Source organism: Coregonus lavaretus (assembly GCF_964263955.1).
Source record: "Coregonus lavaretus genome assembly, contig: HAP1_SCAFFOLD_933, whole genome shotgun sequence".
NCBI classification, from domain to species: domain Eukaryota; kingdom Metazoa; phylum Chordata; class Actinopteri; order Salmoniformes; family Salmonidae; genus Coregonus; species Coregonus lavaretus.
This window is the reverse complement of record NW_028160863.1, coordinates 161,606-178,879: the sequence shown is the minus strand read 5'-3', so window position 1 is coordinate 178,879 and position 17,274 is coordinate 161,606. Positions and strand designations below refer to the sequence as shown.

At 47.2% G+C, this 17,274-nt stretch overlaps 1 protein-coding gene across 2 annotated transcripts; it reads left to right on the top strand.

Moving 5' to 3' along the window:
- Positions 1-582: 582 nt before the first annotated feature.
- LOC311121372 (tripartite motif-containing protein 16-like) lies at positions 583-14,082 on the top strand. Of its 2 annotated transcripts, XR_014612269.1 has the most exons (7): positions 583-1,271; positions 1,721-1,816; positions 11,924-12,157; positions 12,250-12,409; positions 12,535-12,594; positions 12,831-13,589; positions 13,653-14,082. XR_014612269.1 is itself a non-coding variant. In XM_084195873.1 (6 exons), the coding sequence occupies exons 1-6, from the start codon at positions 675-677 to the stop codon at positions 13,340-13,342; spliced, it is 1,659 nt and encodes a 552-aa protein (XP_084051999.1). In that variant the 5' UTR covers positions 583-674; the 3' UTR covers positions 13,343-14,082. The 2 variants fall into 2 exon arrangements, 1 of the variants encoding a protein (XP_084051999.1); XM_084195873.1 differs by having other exon boundaries at positions 12,831-14,082.
- The last annotated feature ends 3,192 nt before the right edge of the window (positions 14,083-17,274 follow it).

The window sequence follows — 17,274 nt, the reverse complement described above, 5'->3', positions numbered from 1 at the left end:
CGGTCATAAGAGACGGTAGAAGCAACATTATGTACAAAATAAGTTACAAACAATGCGAAACAACGAACAAAATAGCACGGTTGGTTAAGAGTCCATTGTGTATTGTTAGATATTACTGCACTGTTGGAGCCAGGAACACAAGCATTTCGCTACACCCGCAATAACATCTGCTAAATATTTGTGTTAAAATTTTATTCGATTTTTGAAAGTGTTCCATAATTCTCAATCCGCGTTGCGTTGTGCCTAAGAACAGCCCTTAGCTGTGGTATTGTATATTGGCCATATACCACACCTCCTCAGGCCTTATTGCTTAAGTAGAACACATTAGTGTATTATAAGGCATTATAAAGGTCATTAAAATAATTATACATATGTTCTTCATAGAAACTGTTACCCTTTATATATTCTAACAACTCACATTTTAAGATTCATTATTTCATTTGTTCCATGTTAAGGACTGTAACCTAGGAACAAAACTATTTGTCTCCCTCTTCCTGTTGCATGCAGTTCCTCTCTCTCTTCCTCCATTCCTCTAACCCCTCCCTCCCTCCTTTTAACCCCACCCCTCTGGCAGAACCAGGAAGTCCCTCCCCTCCACAAACTCTCTTCTGAGGAAACGAAACTGATCTGAGTCTCTGTGTCGTCTGTCTGTGTGAGAGTGAACAACCGTCCAAATGGCTCAGCAAGGAGTTCTGCTCGACCAGGACCAGTTCTGTTGTTCTGTCTGTCTGGATCTACTGAAGGAGCCGGTCACTACTGCCTGTGGACACAGTTACTGTAGGCGCTGTATTGAGGACTGCTGGGATCAGGATGTTCTGAAAGGGGTCTATAGCTGTCCTCAGTGTAGAGAGACCTTCACTCCAAGGCCTAATCTGAGGAAAAATAACATGTTGGCTGAAGTGGTGGAGAAACTGAAGAAGACAGGACTCCAGGCTGCTCCCCCTCCTGCTCTGTGCTATGCTGGACCTGGAGATGTGGCGTGTGATTTCTGCACTGGGACCAGAAAGCAGAAAGCCCTCATGTCCTGTCTGGTGTGTCTGGCCTCTTACTGTGAGACTCACCTCCAACCTCACTATGAATTTCCTCCTTTGAAGAAGCACAAGCTGGTCAAAGCCACCGCACAACTACAGGAGAAGATCTGCTCTCATCATGACAAACTGCTGGAGGTTTACTGTCGTACCGATCAGCAGTGTATCTGTCTGCTGTGTGTGATGGATGAACATAAAGGCCATGAAACAGTGTCAGCTGCAGCAGAGAGGACTGAGAAACAGGTAAGACCAGAACTACTTGTTGGTGACTGTCTGATAAACAAAGAATTAAAGATACAGTAGGAACTAAGGCTGTTTGAATATGAGATCATTCAAATGATATCGATCCACGGCAGAACAAATATGAACACAAACCTTGATTATATAGATATGTTAACCCAGATTCTCCAAATGTATCACCATTTTCTAAAGTCAAACACCATTATCAAACACCATTATCATTCATTATCAAACACCATTATCATTCGTTATCAAACACCCAATCAGCTCCCCTGTTTTGTGCACTGTTAAAACTATAATCATTCACATAACAACTTAATAATATAATTTCACACAGACACTTCCTCAACATATTAATCCCTAACTTCTATGGGCCCTATGTCCCATTACTATACTATTGATCTACTGGACAAATAAAGCTTGATAGCTCATTGAAGAGTGATTCTCCACAGAGGCAGCTGGGGATGAGTCAGCAGAAAGTCCAGCAGAGATTCCAGGAGAGAGAGAAGGACCTGAAGGAGCTCAAACAGGCTGTGGAGTCTCTCAAGGTGAGTATTGTTGACCAGAGGAGACACACCATTTCACTTCTCTCCTCCAGTCAGAGAGAGAGAGAGAGAGGGGCCCCTCTCCAATCCCACTGGCTCCACTGTTGGGAACAGGCTGTCTGGACCCCTTTCAGAGAATAGATTGCTTAATGTAACCGGCGGGATATGAACCAGGGTCTACTGAGGAGAGAAACCAACATCTTGACCGTTATACCAAGAGGTCATTCCCCATTAGGCTGACACTGATTTTGAAGTCGAAGGCGGGGCTACCTCATCACATAACCATGAGTAACCATGACCGACTCATGTCCCCTATACATTAACATGGAGCTCTCTCTCTCTCTCTCTCTCTCTCTCTCTCTCTCTCTCTCTCTCTCTCTCTCTCTCTCTCTCTCTCTCTCTCTCTCTCTCTCTCTCTGTCTCTCTCTCTCTCTCTCTCTCTCTCTCTCTCTCTCTCTCTCTCTCTGTCTCTCTCTCTCTCTCTCTCTCTCTCTCTCTCTCTCTCTCTCTCTCTCTCTCTCTCTCTCTCTCTTCAATTCAATTGAATTCAAAGGGCTTTATTGGCATGGGAAACATGTTTACATTGCCACAGCAAGTGAAATAGATACTAAACAAAAGTGAAATAAACCAAAAAATAGATATTGTGGTGGCAGCTGCAGAGAAGTATTTGGGCATACAAGATTAGACTTCAGAAGAGTTACAGGGTGTGTTGAGTGGTGGTGTCCCGTCCTCCCAGGCCGTTGGCATGGTGCAGGAGCAGATAGGGTCAAAGTAGTGGAATGGGGTAGTGGGTATTTAATGAGTGTAGGGTTAGTTGGAAGGTTTTTAATTAAATGTTCCTTTCCCCTTTTTCCATTTTGTATCACAAAGTAAAATAGATTTATATTATAGTCCAGTTGGGGCGGTAATGCAACATATTGGATGCCAACCGCAGTTAAACTCCAAAGAAGAAGAAACGTTACATTATGGCAATGTACAGTGTCTCTGCCTCTCTCATTCCATCACTTTTGCAGTAGTTGGTTGTGTGGGTCTCTGTCAGCACCCCATTCATAACCAATCGTTGATGGATATTTATAGAGCTCTGATCAGGACGACAATTGATTACGGGTGTATAGTTTATCGAACAAGGCAAAACTTGGCTTCAGAAGCTGGACAGAATCCAGTATATAGCTTTAAGGATATGTATTGGTGCATTTAAATCAACATCTGTATGTGCCTTACTGGTGGAGGCAGGAGAGATGCCTTTGGATATACAGCGTAAAAAATGGTCATTATCTTATTGGGTTGAAAGGCTGTGAGGTTGAGCATCCCACTGCTACTGTTCTAGATGACTGTTGGGAATATACTAGTAGACAAGGCAGTGGTTTTGGTTGGACAGTTGGAAAGCTTGCTGATGAGAGTGGTTTGAGGGAGTTGGAGGTTGGCCCTTCTGTGGTGATAGGGGATGTTCCTCCATGGTTACTCCCTGACCCTGTTGTTGATCTAACCTTGGTAGAGAAAAGGAAAGATTGGTCAGAAGTCAGTGATATAGTGAAACTGGTTGACAATTACATTGGTAGAAGTTTTTATGCTTTTTTACCGCTTTTCACAGATGGATCCAAGGACCCAGATAGTGGGCTCACAGGAGCAGGCGTTTACGTTCCTGAATTTGATGTGCAGATATGTAGAAGACTAACAGATGAACTGTCAGTATACTCAGTTGAACTGAAGGTATTAATGTTATTATGGAGAATTGAGAGAATGGGTGTAGTAGTGAGATTCTGCTGGGTCCCAGCACATTCGGGTGTGGAAAGGAATGAAATTGTAGACCAGTTAGCTAAAAGAGCTTTGAAACGAGATATAATTGATATTAATGTTCCACTGGGTAGAGGTGAGTCCAAATGTAAGATCAGAGCCATTTTGATAGATGTGTGGCAGAAGAGATGGTACTCTGAGCACAAGGGCCAGTATTTATATGAATAGTTTGCAGTTTTACAGAAAGGTCGATGGACCAAGATTCAAAAGTCAGATTAGGAAGGAAGAGGTGGTGTTTACTCAATTGTGCTTAGGACATTGTACATTGATCTCGTCATTACATCTGGTTGGCAAGCATGGGAATGATTTGTGTCTGGAAGGTACGGTCGATGAAACGGTGGAGCATGTGTTGTTATATTGTTGTAAGTATGTTGAAGAGAGGGAAAGATGTGTAGGGTCATTGAGGTTGGACGGGGTTGGGGGGGTTTGGAAGGGATTTTGGGGATGGGGGTCTATTAGAAGTTAGTAGGGCTCTTCTTTATTTTCTCAGAAGTACTGAGTTAGGTAGGAGGATTTAGAAATGTTGGAAACCGTGATTGACCACACACTCCAGCACAGTAGGTGGCGGCATGCACCTTTAACGTTGGTTTGTGGACCGCCATTATATCATAGAAGAAGAAGTTGGTTGTGTGAGAGTTTTGTGGTTCGTGAGGAGGGCTACTATTCTTTTTTCTTTTGGTTCTTGCGTATTTTCTGAATGTGTTTTCTCATGGTGGAGGGTTTGTTTATTGGTTTCCACTGTTTATCGTTTAGAGTTGAGGGGGGAGTAGGGGTAGTTTGTTAGGGCGGCGTGATGGCCTCAACCGAGTGGAGAAGAAACGCTGTCGCTTCGGGTCCGTTCCGGAGAAAGGTGTGGAGGAAGTTTTGCTCATGGTCGGCGAACAGGTTGGAGCGGAACATCTGGACTCTGCATCCAGAATGAACAAAGCGGTGGTTGTGTTAATGAAAAAGGTTTGTCTTGTTGTGAGGGGTGTGTTGGTGCAGATGTCGCCTCTTTCGATAAGAGTTGTGGTGGCTAATCTGCCTCCGTTTATTGCTTCCGAACAGACCCCAAGTAGTTGGTTAGTTTTGGTAAATTTGCAAGTGGTTTCCGTGTGCTCTCGGCTGGGTGCCAAGCGGAATCCGTTAAACATGTCTGTTTTCATAGACAAGTGTTTGTTTCTTAACAAACCTCAAGGTTACACAGGGGAGGGGTGGAACACAGGGTTTGCTAGCACAGATAGTTTTGGGTGTTTCTAGTGTGGGGATCATCAGTTATAGGCTACAAGCAGCAATATGATTGATAGGTAGGACAGGTATTGAACCCAAATAATCCCTACTCAGATGCGCTAACCTCAACCCTAGTAAACATGCATTATAAAAACCTTCTATATAAAATTATCTCATATTGGGAGTAAATAGCCTCTGAATAGAAAAGAAAAAACACTGCATCTTCCAGCCCACCAATAAATGACATAATGCAACCTTGGCGGTTAGCATATTTACCTCAACATGCCCCTCGCTTGCCTGAGAAGGCAGAGTGCTCGATGCTGGTTGATGAATTTGACAATTAATGTACTAGGAAAATACGTTTTTGTCGACCAGAGGTGACTGAATTAATGTTTAGGCTTATTGATAATCATTATAGTAATGAAGTATAATTTCAAAACATGAAAGTTGTCAAGTGGTGGTGGTACCAGGAGGGAGGAGAGTAGAGCAGGGTCAAGTGGTGGTGGTACCAGGAAGGAGGAGAGTAGAGCAGGGTCAAGTGGTGGTGGTACCAGGAGGGAGGAGAGTAGAGCAGGGTCAAGTGGTGGTGGTACCAGGAGGGAGGAGAGTAGAGCAGGGTCAAGTGGTGGTTTTACCAGGAGGGAGGAGAGTAGAGCAGGGTCAAGTGGTGGTGGTACCAGGAAGGAGGAGAGTAGAGCAGGGTCAAGTGGTGGTGGTACCAGGAGGGAGGAGAGTAGAGCAGGGTCAAGTGGTGGTGGTACCAGGAGGGAGGAGTGTAGAGCAGGGTCAAGTGGTGGTGGTACCAGGAGGGAGGAGTGTAGAGCAGGGTCAAGTGGTGGTGGTACCAGGAGGGAGGAGTGTAGAGCAGGGTCAAGTGGTGGTGGTACCAGGAGGGAGGAGAGTAGAGCAGGGTCAAGTGGTGGTGGTACCAGGAGGGAGGAGTGTAGAGCAGGGTCAAGTGGTGGTGGTACCAGGAGGGAGGAGAGTAGAGCAGGGTCAAGTGGTGGTGGTACCAGGAGGAGAGTAGAGCAGGGTCAAGTGGTGGTGGTGGTACCAGGAGGAGAGTAGAGCAGGGTCAAGTGGTGGTGGTCGTACCAGGAAGGAGGAGAGTAGAGCAGGGTCAAGTGGTGGTGGTACCAGGAGGGAGGAGAGTAGAGCAGGGTCAAGTGGTGGTGGTACCAGGAGGGAGGAGAGTAGAGCAGGGTCAAGTGGTGGTGGTACCAGGAGGGAGGAGAGTAGAGCAGGGTCAAGTGGTGGTGGTACCAGGAAGGAGGAGAGTAGTGCAGGGTCAAGTGGTGGTGGTACCAGGAGGGAGGAGAGTAGAGCAGGGTCAAGTGGTGGTGGTACCAGGAAGGAGGAGAGTAGAGCAGGGTCAAGTGGTGGTGGTACCAGGAAGGAGGAGAGTAGAGCAGGGTCAAGTGGTGGTGGTACCAGGAAGGAGGAGAGTAGAGCAGGGTCAAGTGGTGGTGGTACCAGGAAGGAGGAGAGTAGAGCAGGGTCAAGTGGTGGTGGTACCAGGAAGGAGGAGAGTAGAGCAGGGTCAAGTGGTGGTGGTACCAGGAAGGAGGAGAGTAGAGCAGGGTCAAGTGGTGGTGGTACCAGGAAGGAGGAGAGTAGAGCAGGGTCAAGTTGTGGTGGTACCAGGAGGGAGGAGAGTAGAGCAGGGTCAAGTGGTGGTGGTACCAGGAGGGAGGAGAGTAGAGCAGGGTCAAGTGGTGGTGGTACCAGGAAGGAGGAGAGTAGAGCAGGGTCAAGTGGTGGTGGTACCAGGAGGGAGGAGAGTAGAGCAGGGTCAAGTGGTGGTGGTACCAGGAGGGAGGAGAGTAGAGTAGAGCAGGGCCAAGTGGTGGTGGTACCAGGAGGGAGGAGAGTAGTGCATGGCCAAGTGGTGGTGGTACCAGGAAGGAGGAGAGTAGAGCAGGGTCAAGTGGTGGTGGTACCAGGAAGGAGGAGAGTAGAGCAGGGTCAAGTGGTGGTGGTACCAGGAAGGAGGAGAGTAGAGCAGGGTCAAGTGGTGGTGGTACCAGGAAGGAGGAGAGTAGAGCAGGGTCAAGTTGTGGTGGTACCAGGAGGGAGGAGAGTAGAGCAGGGTCAAGTGGTGGTGGTACCAGGAGGGAGGAGAGTAGAGCAGGGTCAAGTGGTGGTGGTACCAGGAAGGAGGAGAGTAGAGCAGGGTCAAGTGGTGGTGGTACCAGGAGGGAGGAGAGTAGAGCAGGGTCAAGTGGTGGTGGTACCAGGAGGGAGGAGAGTAGAGTAGAGCAGGGCCAAGTGGTGGTGGTACCAGGAGGGAGGAGAGTAGTGCATGGCCAAGTGGTGGTGGTACCAGGAAGGAGGAGAGTAGAGCAGGGTCAAGTTGTGGTGGTACCAGGAAGGAGGAGAGTAGAGCAGGGTCAAGTGGTGGTGGTACCAGGAAGGAGGAGAGTAGAGCATGTTCAAGTGGTGGTGGTACCAGGAGGGAGGAGAGTAGAGCAGGGTCAAGTGGTGGTGCGCAGGCTGTGGAGAAAGCGGTGGTGGGGAGGGTTGCAGCTGGGCTACATGAGCTGAGGCAGGTTTCTGTAGTAACAGAGACTCCGGTGGGCGAAGGCTTGGTGGGCTCATCCCAGGAAATTTTGCCTGTCATTGGGGAAGAGGCACTGATCATGGGGGAAGTGCAGGGGGGCAGAGACTGGGGAGGAGGAGGACGGTACCGTGCCAATGGAGGAGGAGGAAGAGGGGGGTGGTGAGTCTGCGGGAGCGGAGGACAAGGCGTCTCGTTTTCAGACGGCTCATTGGATCCAGAGCTGACAGCCAGTCAGGCTGAGGGCCCAGTATATACGGTGAGAGAACTTTCTACCTTCCTGATGGAGACTAAAGGGGAAAATGAAGGTTCTGCTGGAGTCTTATTTGAATGATCCTGGAAGGTTTGTAAGGTCAGTACAACACGTGATGAAGAATGAGGGGTTTAGTGTCCTCTCACCCAGGAAGCGGTATAGGCTGAGAAAATGGGTCATGGGTTCTTAAGGGCATGTCTTCAGAATCTGCTTAAATGGATGGTTTTTTCTGGCATGGCGGCTTTATGGGCTTCTCTACTGGTTTCTGATTGTGGTGATTTTCGGCCAAAAACATTTAAACGTGATTTTTTTGCAAGAGACACACAGTGATGTGATTAATTAAGTGTATTGGGGGTCTGGTGGAAAGGGGGCGCAGGTGCTGAGCCATGGCACAAATCTTAGTGCAGGGGTAGCAAAAGAGGTGTGTAAGGGTAGGTTGTTAGTGGTTAGAGCCAAAATCAATGACCTTGTCTTTGCTTTCCAAAATGTGTCTGCACCTAGTACAGGGCTCAGTTCTCTGTTTCACCAGGGCCCAGGCAGGTGGGTCTCCCGAGTGGCCCAGTGGTCTAAGGCACTGCATCACAGTTCTAACTGTGCCACTAGATCCTGGTTCGAATCCAGGCTCTGTCGCAGCCGGCCGTGACCGGGAGACTCATGGGCGGCGCACAATTGGCCCAGCGTCGCCCAGGGTAGGGGAGGGAATGGCCGGCAGGGATGTAGCTCAGTTGATAGAGCATGGCGTTTGCAACGCCAGGGTTGTGGGTTCGCTTCCCACGGGGGGCCAGTATAAAAAAAATAATATATATATATATATATATATATATATATGTATTCACTAACTGTAAGTCGCTCTGGATAAGAGCGTCTGCTAAATGACAAAAAAAAAAAAAAAAAAAAAGGTGTCCTATTGGAAATTCCATGTCAAGCTCTTCCAAGATGTCACTTTTTGCTCAAACTTCCAAGGCTTTTGGGAGAGGTGGGGACAGCAGAAGGGGGAGTAACTTCTGTTGTGGGGGAGATGAGGGAGCCTGATGGGTGGGTAACTTCTGTTGTGGGGAGATGAGGGAGCCTGATGGGTGGGTAACTTCTGTTGTGGGGAGATGAGGGAGCCTGATGGGTGGGTAACTTCTGTTGTGGGGAGATGAGGGAGCCTGATGGGTGGGTAACTTCTGTTGTGGGGAGATGAGGGAGCCTGATGGGTGGGTAACTTCTGTTGTGGGGAGATGAGGGAGCCTGATGGGTGGGTAACTTCTGTTGTGGGGAGATGAGGGAGCCTGATGGGTGGGTAACTTCTGTTGTGGGGAGATGAGGGAGCCTGATGGGCGGGTAACTTCTGTTGTGGGGAGATGAGGGAGCCTGATGGGTGGGTAACTTCTGTTGTGGGGAGATGAGGGAGCCTGATGGGTGGGTAACTTCTGTTGTGGGGAGATGAGGGAGCCTGATGGGTGGGTAACTTCTGTTGTGGGGAGATGAGGGAGCCTGATGGGTGGGTAACTTCTGTTGTGGGGGAGATGAGGGAACCTGATGGGTGGGTAACTTCTGTTGTGGGGAGATGAGGGAGCCTGATGGGTGGGTAACTTCTGTTGTGGGGGAGATGAGGGAACCTGATGGGTGGGTAACTTCTGTTGTGGGGAGATGAGGGAGCCTGATGGGTGGGTAACTTCTGTTGTGGGGAGATGAGGGAGCCTGATGGGTGGGTAACTTCTGTTGTGGGGAGATGAGGGAGCCTGATGGGTGGGTAACTTCTGTTGTGGGGAGATGAGGGAGCCTGATGGGTGGGTAACTTCTGTTGTGGGGGAGAGGAGGGAGCCTGATGGGTGGGTAACTTCTGTTGTGGGGAGAGGAGGGAGCCTGATGGGTGGGTAACTTCTGTTGTGGGGGAGATGAGGGAGCCTGATGGGTGGGTAACTTCTGTTGTGGGGAGATGAGGGAGCCTGATGGGTGGGTAACTTCTGTTGTGGGGAGATGAGGGAGCCTGATGGGTGGGTAACTTCTGTTGTGGGGGAGATGAGGGAGCCTGATGGGTGGGTAACTTCTGTTGTGGGGAGATGAGGGAGCCTGATGGGTGGGTAACTTCTGTTGTGGGGAGATGAGGGAGCCTGATGGGTGGGTAACTTCTGTTGTGGGGAGATGAGGGAGCCTGATGGGTGGGTAACTTCTGTTGTGGGGAGATGAGGCTGTGGAGTTGTACTCTGATTTATAGAGGGCAGAACTCTGTGGTCCTCTGTAGCTCAATTGGTAGAGCATGGCGCTTGTAATGCCAGGGTAGTGGGTTCGATCCCCGGGACCACCCATATGTAAAAATGTATGCACATGACTGTAAGTCGCTTTGGATAAAAGCGTCTGCTAAATGGCATATTATTATTATTATTATTATTATCCTGGGTGTTCTCAGGTTCTGCTCACAGACCTTTCCAAACTCTCTCTGTCACAGAGAATTGACATTTCCCTGGCCTTTCACAAACTCTCAGCTGCCGTCTCTCAGACGGTCTGCCTCTGATTTTTTTTTTTAAAGGTCTGGGAAGTTATTGGACGTGTGTTGCGTGAGTGCGTCGGGGTGGGGGAGCTGCTGCTAAGCTGTAGACGGGAGGCCCAAAAAAGGGGATTTGAGCAACATAAAGAACTGGAGGCCTGTGGCATTGCTCTGTTTGGACTATAAGATGGACCAAACGTACTGTGTACCAGGACACCTAATCACAGACTATCTGTTCATAATCAGGAGAAAGCCTTTGATAGGGTGGACCATGAATATCTGTTCAATGTGTTGTTTGTGTTGTGGGGAGAATTTTGTGGCCTGTGTTCAAATGCTGTACGCTGGGGCTTCATGTATGGTCAAGGTGTGGGGAGGGCTCAGTAGGCCAGTCTGGGTAGGGAGGGGCATTCACCAGGGATGCCCTCTGTCTGGGCAGCTATACACTCTTGTTATTGAGCCCTTTCTGGGCCTGCTACGCAGGAGGCTACAGGGAGTGTGGGAGCCAGGCATAGGGTTGGGGACAGGTATAGCAGTGTCAGCATACGCTGATGACGTCTGTGTTGGTTAGGGATGAGCAGAACCTACAGGCCCTGGAGAATAGTTTGAGGGTGTACGAGGGGGCGTCTTCTGCTTAGGTAAACTGGGGCAAGAGTGAGGCTCTGTTATGTGGGGCATGGAGGGACAGGGCACCTCCGCAGCTTCCAGGGGGGTTGCAGTGGGGCTGTGAGTGGCTCAAGATGCTTGGGGTGTATCTGGGCACGGAGGGTTGGGATAGGAAGAACTGGGAAGGAGTGTCACAAGCGGTGGTGTCGAGGCTGACGAAGTGGAGGTGGCTCATCTCCCAAGTGGCATACAGAGGGACGGTGCTGATCATCAACAACTTGGTGGCATCCTCTCTATGGCTTAAATTGGCCATTCTCAACGCCCCCGGTGGTCTGCTTGTGGACCTGCAGCGCAAGTTAGTGAATATTTTCTGTTCAGGGCGGCAGCGTTCTGACTCAACAGCACAGAGGATACTGTACCGTACGGAGGTGGGCTGGAGGGAACCAGCATGTGCTCTGTTGAGGAGGGCTGGTGGTTTGGGGCTGGATCAGCAGATCTTCATCATGCGGCCGGAGAGACTCAATACAGCAGGGGTCTCTGATTTCTATGCTGCAGTACTGAGGGCTGGAGCAGCCTGAGGAGGGGCCACCACCGTTTCCACCACTGCAAGGGACAGCAGAGACTGGGGACTGGCAGGAGAGTCCGGAGGACTTACTGACTTTTAACACTCTGAGCTTAGTGGGAGTGAAGGGGCATCAGTGGCAGGGGGTTGTGGGGGCTGAGAGCATGGCAGGGTATAGGTGGAGGGTGCTCTATAAGCTCCCAGTGCTGGAAAGGTCAGGGGTCGTCCAGTGGAGGGTATTACATGGAGCCCTGGACACCAATAGCTGGTTGGCTCGGGTTGACCTGGGAGTTGGGGAGGGGTGTCCGTTTTCTGCAATGACAGACTGTTCATCATGTTTTTTCTGTGTTGCCAGGGTAATGCCATTACTGTTGACGCCTTAGGGTTGAGTTTGAGTTGTACAAAATGATCAACAGTGTGGAGATGTTTCAGGAGGTATGGGGGCTCAGGGGGGCTGTCTGTACGGCTGGAGAGGAGGGGTTGGATGGACGGTTGGAATGTGGTGCTGGATGGTGTATTGTTCTGTGGTGTTGGGTACTGGATAATGTGATTGTGTGGAGGTTGTGGTGGCACGCAATGTGCTTTTAGGAGGGGGGGTGTTAGTGTAATGAGGATGGCTCATTAAAGTAAGACAAGTCTCTCTCTCTCTCTCTTAACAGCGCTCTGCACAGGCAGCAGTGGAGGACAGTGATAAGATCTTTACCGAGCTGATCCGCTCCATTGAGAGAAGGCGCTCTGAGGTGAAGGAGCTGATCAGAGCCCAAGAGAAGGCTCAAGTGAGTCAAGCTGAAGGACTCCTGGAGCAACTGGAGCAGGAGATAGCTGAGCTGAGGAAGAGAAGCACTGAGCTGGAGCAGCTCTCACACACAGAGGATCACATCCATTTCCTCCAGGTAACTCAACTGCCTTGATACATGTGATATGAAATTAACTTAATGTGAAACTCTCAATCATTTGGTTCTGTTCTCTCTCTCTCTCCCCCCAGAGTTATCAGTCTCTCTCCGGTACCAGTGTATCTTCAGACTTACCCAGCATCGTTGTCCGTCCTCTTCAGTACTTTGGAGATGTGAGTAAGACTGTGTCTGAACTGAGAGAGAAACTAGAAGACGTCCTTAAAGGAGAATGGACCAAGATCTCCACTACAGGTGGGTTGAAAATAATAAGAACATCAACTTTAGACCATTGAAAGTTCCCTACTAGTCATATACATGTGGAATATGGTATGATGATAACATTCCCTCTCTCTGTGAATGTGTTTGTGTGTCTGTAGTGAATATAGTGGATGTTGTACTGCCTCCAGAGCCCAAGACCAGAGAACAGTTCTTACAATGTGAGTCTCTTTATTCTGAAGTAACTAACAGTCTCTTTTTACTGACACTCCTAACAATCCCTCTAGAAATATATAGCAATAGTAGATCTAATCAAAGACTGGGTATCTATCTGACTCCTCATATTTCTCTGATTTGATCTCTGCTGTGCTCTAATCAAAGACAGGGTAGATACAGTATCTGACTTCACTTATTGTTCTAACTCCCCTCATTGGTCTCTGCTCTGCTCTTCTCCCAGATTCCTGTCAGCTCACACTGGACCCAAACACAGCATACACACACCTCTCTCTGTCTAAAGGGAACAGAAAGGTGACCTATACAGACCAAGAACAACCATATCCTGTTCATCCAGACAGATTCACCAACTACTGTCAGGTTCTGTGTAGAGAGGGTCTGTCTGGACGCTGTTACTGGGAGGTGGAGTGGAGTGGGTGGTATGTTTATACAGCAGTCTCATATAAAGACATCAGCAGAACAGGGAAAGGTAGTGGATTTGGATACAATAACAAGTCCTGGAGTTTAGAGTGCTCTAGATGTGATTATTGTTTCAGACACAATAATGTTGAGACTGAAGTATCAGGCCCTCAGTCCTCCAGAGTAGGAGTGGACCTGGATCACAAGGCAGGTACTCTGTCCTTCTACAGTGTCTCTGACACAATGACCCTCCTCCACAGAGTCCAGACCACATTCACTCAGCCCCTCTATCCTGGGTTTAATATCTCTGGTACTGCTGAGCTGGTTAAACTGTAGTAGGGTCCACATAGATACTAGTCATGCTGGTGTAGTCTATAGCTGAGCTGGTTAAACTGTAGTAGGGTCCACATAGATACTAGTCATGCTGGTGTAGTCTATAGCTGAGCTGGTTAAACTGTAGTAGGGTCCACATAGATACTAGTCATGCTGGTGTAGTCTATAGCTGAGCTGGTTAAACTGTAGTAGGGTCCACATAGATACTAGTCATGCTGGTGTAGTCTATAGCTGAGCTGGTTAAACTGTAGTAGGGTCCACATAGATACTAGTCATGCTGGTGTAGTCTATAGCTGAGCTGGTTAAACTGTAGTAGGGTCCACATAGATACTAGTCATGCTGGTGTAGTCTGTAGCTGAGCTGGTTAAACTGTAGTAGGGTCCACATAGATACTAGTCATGCTGGTGTAGTCTATAGCTGAGCTGGTTAAACTGTAGTAGGGTCCACATAGATACTAGTCATGCTGGTGTAGTCTATAGCTGAGCTGGTTAAACTGTAGTAGGGTCCACATATATACTAGTCATGCTGGTGGTGATGGTCCCCAGATGTGATGATTCATTCTGCTCTGTTTTTATGAACAATGATTTGATTGATTTGATCTTCAGAAGATGTTATGAATTACAATTCAATGCATTCATATTTTTTTAAGTGCAATGTTTTAATCTTATATATTCACATTAATCATGATGTATGCTGTTAATGTATGTTGGTTGTCATTCAGAACCATTGAAATGTTTTCTCAATTGGTTCTCTGTCTCAATGTCATTTTCCTCAGTATCATGGAACAGGTAGTGTTACTTACTTGCTAATTGAACTATATGGGCCGGTTTCCCGGACACAGATGAAGCCTAGTCCTAGACTAAAAAGCATGTTCAATGGAGATGTCCGGGAAACCGGCCCTAAATTTGGCATATTTTATTCTCCCATACTGCTCAGTCAAGCAACATTAAACCTGTCCAGCAGGTGGTGGTATTAACCAAACAATAAAAACATCAGATATCTTGACTTACCACTCAGTATATCAGTAATGTTCAGAATTGTACTTTAATATCATTGGAGATTGATGGTCTTTTTAATCCACTACCCAGAGTCAGGAACAGATGAAGTTAGGTCTGTTACTGTTCAGTTATTAAATATGATTCATGGTGATGGGAAATAAAAAATCCATCTAGTAGTAGTTTTCCTTTGCTATTTATTCCAAGGTGTGTCTTTAACTTGTGAATGGATTGTGTTGAAGCTGGCATGTGGTTGTGGATGATAGAATAGAGTGAATAGAGGAGAGAAGAGAGGAGGAGAGAGAACATCATATAGAAGACAGATAAGATAGAGAGACAATTCATACCCAGGGGAGTTACTGACTCTGGCCCAAATGACACCCTGTTCCCTAGCTAGTGCACTAGGCTACTTCTGACCAGATCTAAAGTAGTGCACTACATAGGGAATAGGATGGAGATTGGAGATTTGCTCACTGTCATTAGAATGAAGATTTCCATACAGGAGTTACTGTCTCTGTCCCAAATCTCTCCCTGTTCCCTACGTAGTGCACTAGGCTTCTTCTGACCAGAACTAAAGTAGTCTTCTAGATTTTAATGTTTTCTCCCTGTCGTTAGAAATGACAATATGGTAATGACTTTAGTGGTTTCCTCCCCCTTTGTTTTTATTGGTTGTGTGTTATGTGTGTTGTTGTGTTAGGTTTTCCCCCTGTGTTCCTAATGGAAAATCCATTAACAATGAATCACAAACAAATTATATTCCAGTTGTGTTTAGACAACTTCATGGCTGACATCCCTCCGTTCTGTTAAGACCCATTGAACTGGGTCACATTCTAAATGGTCACTTGTATTGATAGTCCATACTGGGCCTAACTGGGTTAACCATACTGGAGGGTTTCTTTCTGCACACATATTCCCTCATCTCCAGAACTTTACCTGTTTCCTGTCTCTCTCTCTCTCTCTCTCTCTCTCTCTCTCTCTCTCTCTCTCTCTCTCTGCCTCTCTTTCTCTCTCTCTCTCTCTCTCTCTCTCTCTCTCTCTCTCTGCTCTCTCTCTCTCTCTCTCTCTCTCTCTCTCTCTCTCTCTCTCTCTCTCTCTCTCTGCTCTCTCTCTCTCTCTCTCTCTCTCTCTCTCTCTTCTCTGTCTTGTCTCTGTCTCTCTCTCTCTCTCTGTCTCTCTCGCTCTCTCTCTCTCTCTCTCTCTCTCTCTCTCTCTCTCTCTCTCGCTTCTCTCGCTCTCTCTCGCTCTCTCTCTCTCTCTCTCTCTCTCTCTCTCTCTCTCTCTCTCTCTCTCTCTCTCTCTCTCTCTCTCTCTCTCTCTCTCTCTCTCTCTCTCTCTCTCTCTCTCTCTCTCTCTCTCTCTCTCTCTCTCTCTCTCCCATCAAACCGTATAGAAAGCAGCCAACCTCAATATGGTTCCATTCCTGTAGTTATCAGGACACATGAGGTGTGGAACTATTATCTCCTTTCTAAGTGTGAACTTGTCCTCTTCCCTTCATGGATTTAAAAGGAAATGACTGGTATATGTAAACTCCCTCTACCCCATGCCAACATCAATCCAATGCTGTACAATTAATTCCATAGCTTAACATGGGAAATGCTCACTGCCTCCCATAAGAGTCATTGAAGCGTTGGATGAGATAGGACCCTGCCTTCACCAGGGGATATTTGTTGGACCCGTCACAACAGGTGAGGAGGGCCTCATCCTCCAGCTGCCCAAAGAAAGCCAGGGACTGCCTTGTGCTCCAGTCTCCAGCAGGGGGCAGCAAAACCCTATAGACCTGAAAGGGAAAGTGAGGAGTAAAAACCTAAGGTGAATTTACATTGATGTTTCCATAGAGACCTGAGTCTTATTCACTAGGCACCAAACTGAAGAAAATTAAATAAAACAGGGAGGGACTAACTGAAAATAAACGTTTGTTTACGTTTTCTGTTGCAAAATGTTTTGCTACAGTGTTCCCTAATGAATACGACCCTGGATTCAAATACTATTTGAAATATTACAAAGACTTTGAGCATTTCCTTTAATCTTCCAGGTGGGCGGGGTTAGCTTATACTTTTAGGACTTTTCTATTTGTTCCGTTGGAACAGGAAAACTCAATCAAAATTATTTTAAATAGTATTTGAACACAGGTCTGTTTCCACGTGCAATAAGCCTGTAACATCTTGTATGATCTTATGAGTTAACAATGTGTCAAATGGAAGGACAAGTCTCACCACTGAGAGGAAAACATCACTGGTCCACCTCTGGATCAGGTCAGCTATGTTGATCAGTACTGTCCCAGGGATGCTGGGAGCAGAGATGAACTCCCCTGACCTGATACCCACCTATGGAGTTGTCATTTTAATATCAGTTTAACCCCATCACTGCTATAACACACACAAGCCATGTTAATAGAATGAAATGGATCCAGGTTCCATTTATTCTACAATAGATTTACTGCCTGTGGAACACTTCTCAAAAGTGGTCTTAAATCAAGGTGACTGCAGGTCTCAATCCCAAACGAATGGGGGAAGAATTAATGAAATGGCCACCCGGACTATTTACATTGACCCCCCCCCCCCACCCCCTTTTTGATTTTACACTGCTGCTACTTGCTGTTTATCTATGCATAGTCACTTTACAAATGACCTCAACTAACCTGTGCCCCCACACATTGACTGGCAGAGCTACTCCACCTCTAGAATGACCCCCTGTATATAGCCTCATTATTGTTATGTCATTTTATTGTGTTACTTTTTGATTTGATTTGATTTTTAAATTTAGTTTAATTTCTGAACTGTATTTCTTGAACAGCATTGTTGGTTAAGGGTTTGTAAGTAAGCATTTCACGGTAAGGTCTACACCTGTTGTATTCGGCGCATGTGACAAATGTAATTACATTTTATTTTATTTTATTTGAAAATGGCACCATCTAGAAAGATGGCATTTTGAGGTATGGAG

What these genes read in the sequence shown, in the direction of transcription:
- LOC311121372 (XM_084195873.1), top strand. Translation starts at nt 675, where the DNA reads ATGGCTCAGCAAGGAGTTCTGCTCGACCAGGACCAGTTCTGTTGTTCT. An exon ending in CAGAGAGGACTGAGAAACAG is followed by an intron (nt 1,272 to 1,720) that starts GTAAGACCAGAA and finishes GATTCTCCACAG; the next exon opens with AGGCAGCTGGGGATGAGTCA. An exon ending in GACCAAGATCTCCACTACAG is followed by an intron (nt 12,410 to 12,534) that starts GTGGGTTGAAAA and finishes GTGTGTCTGTAG; the next exon opens with TGAATATAGTGGATGTTGTA.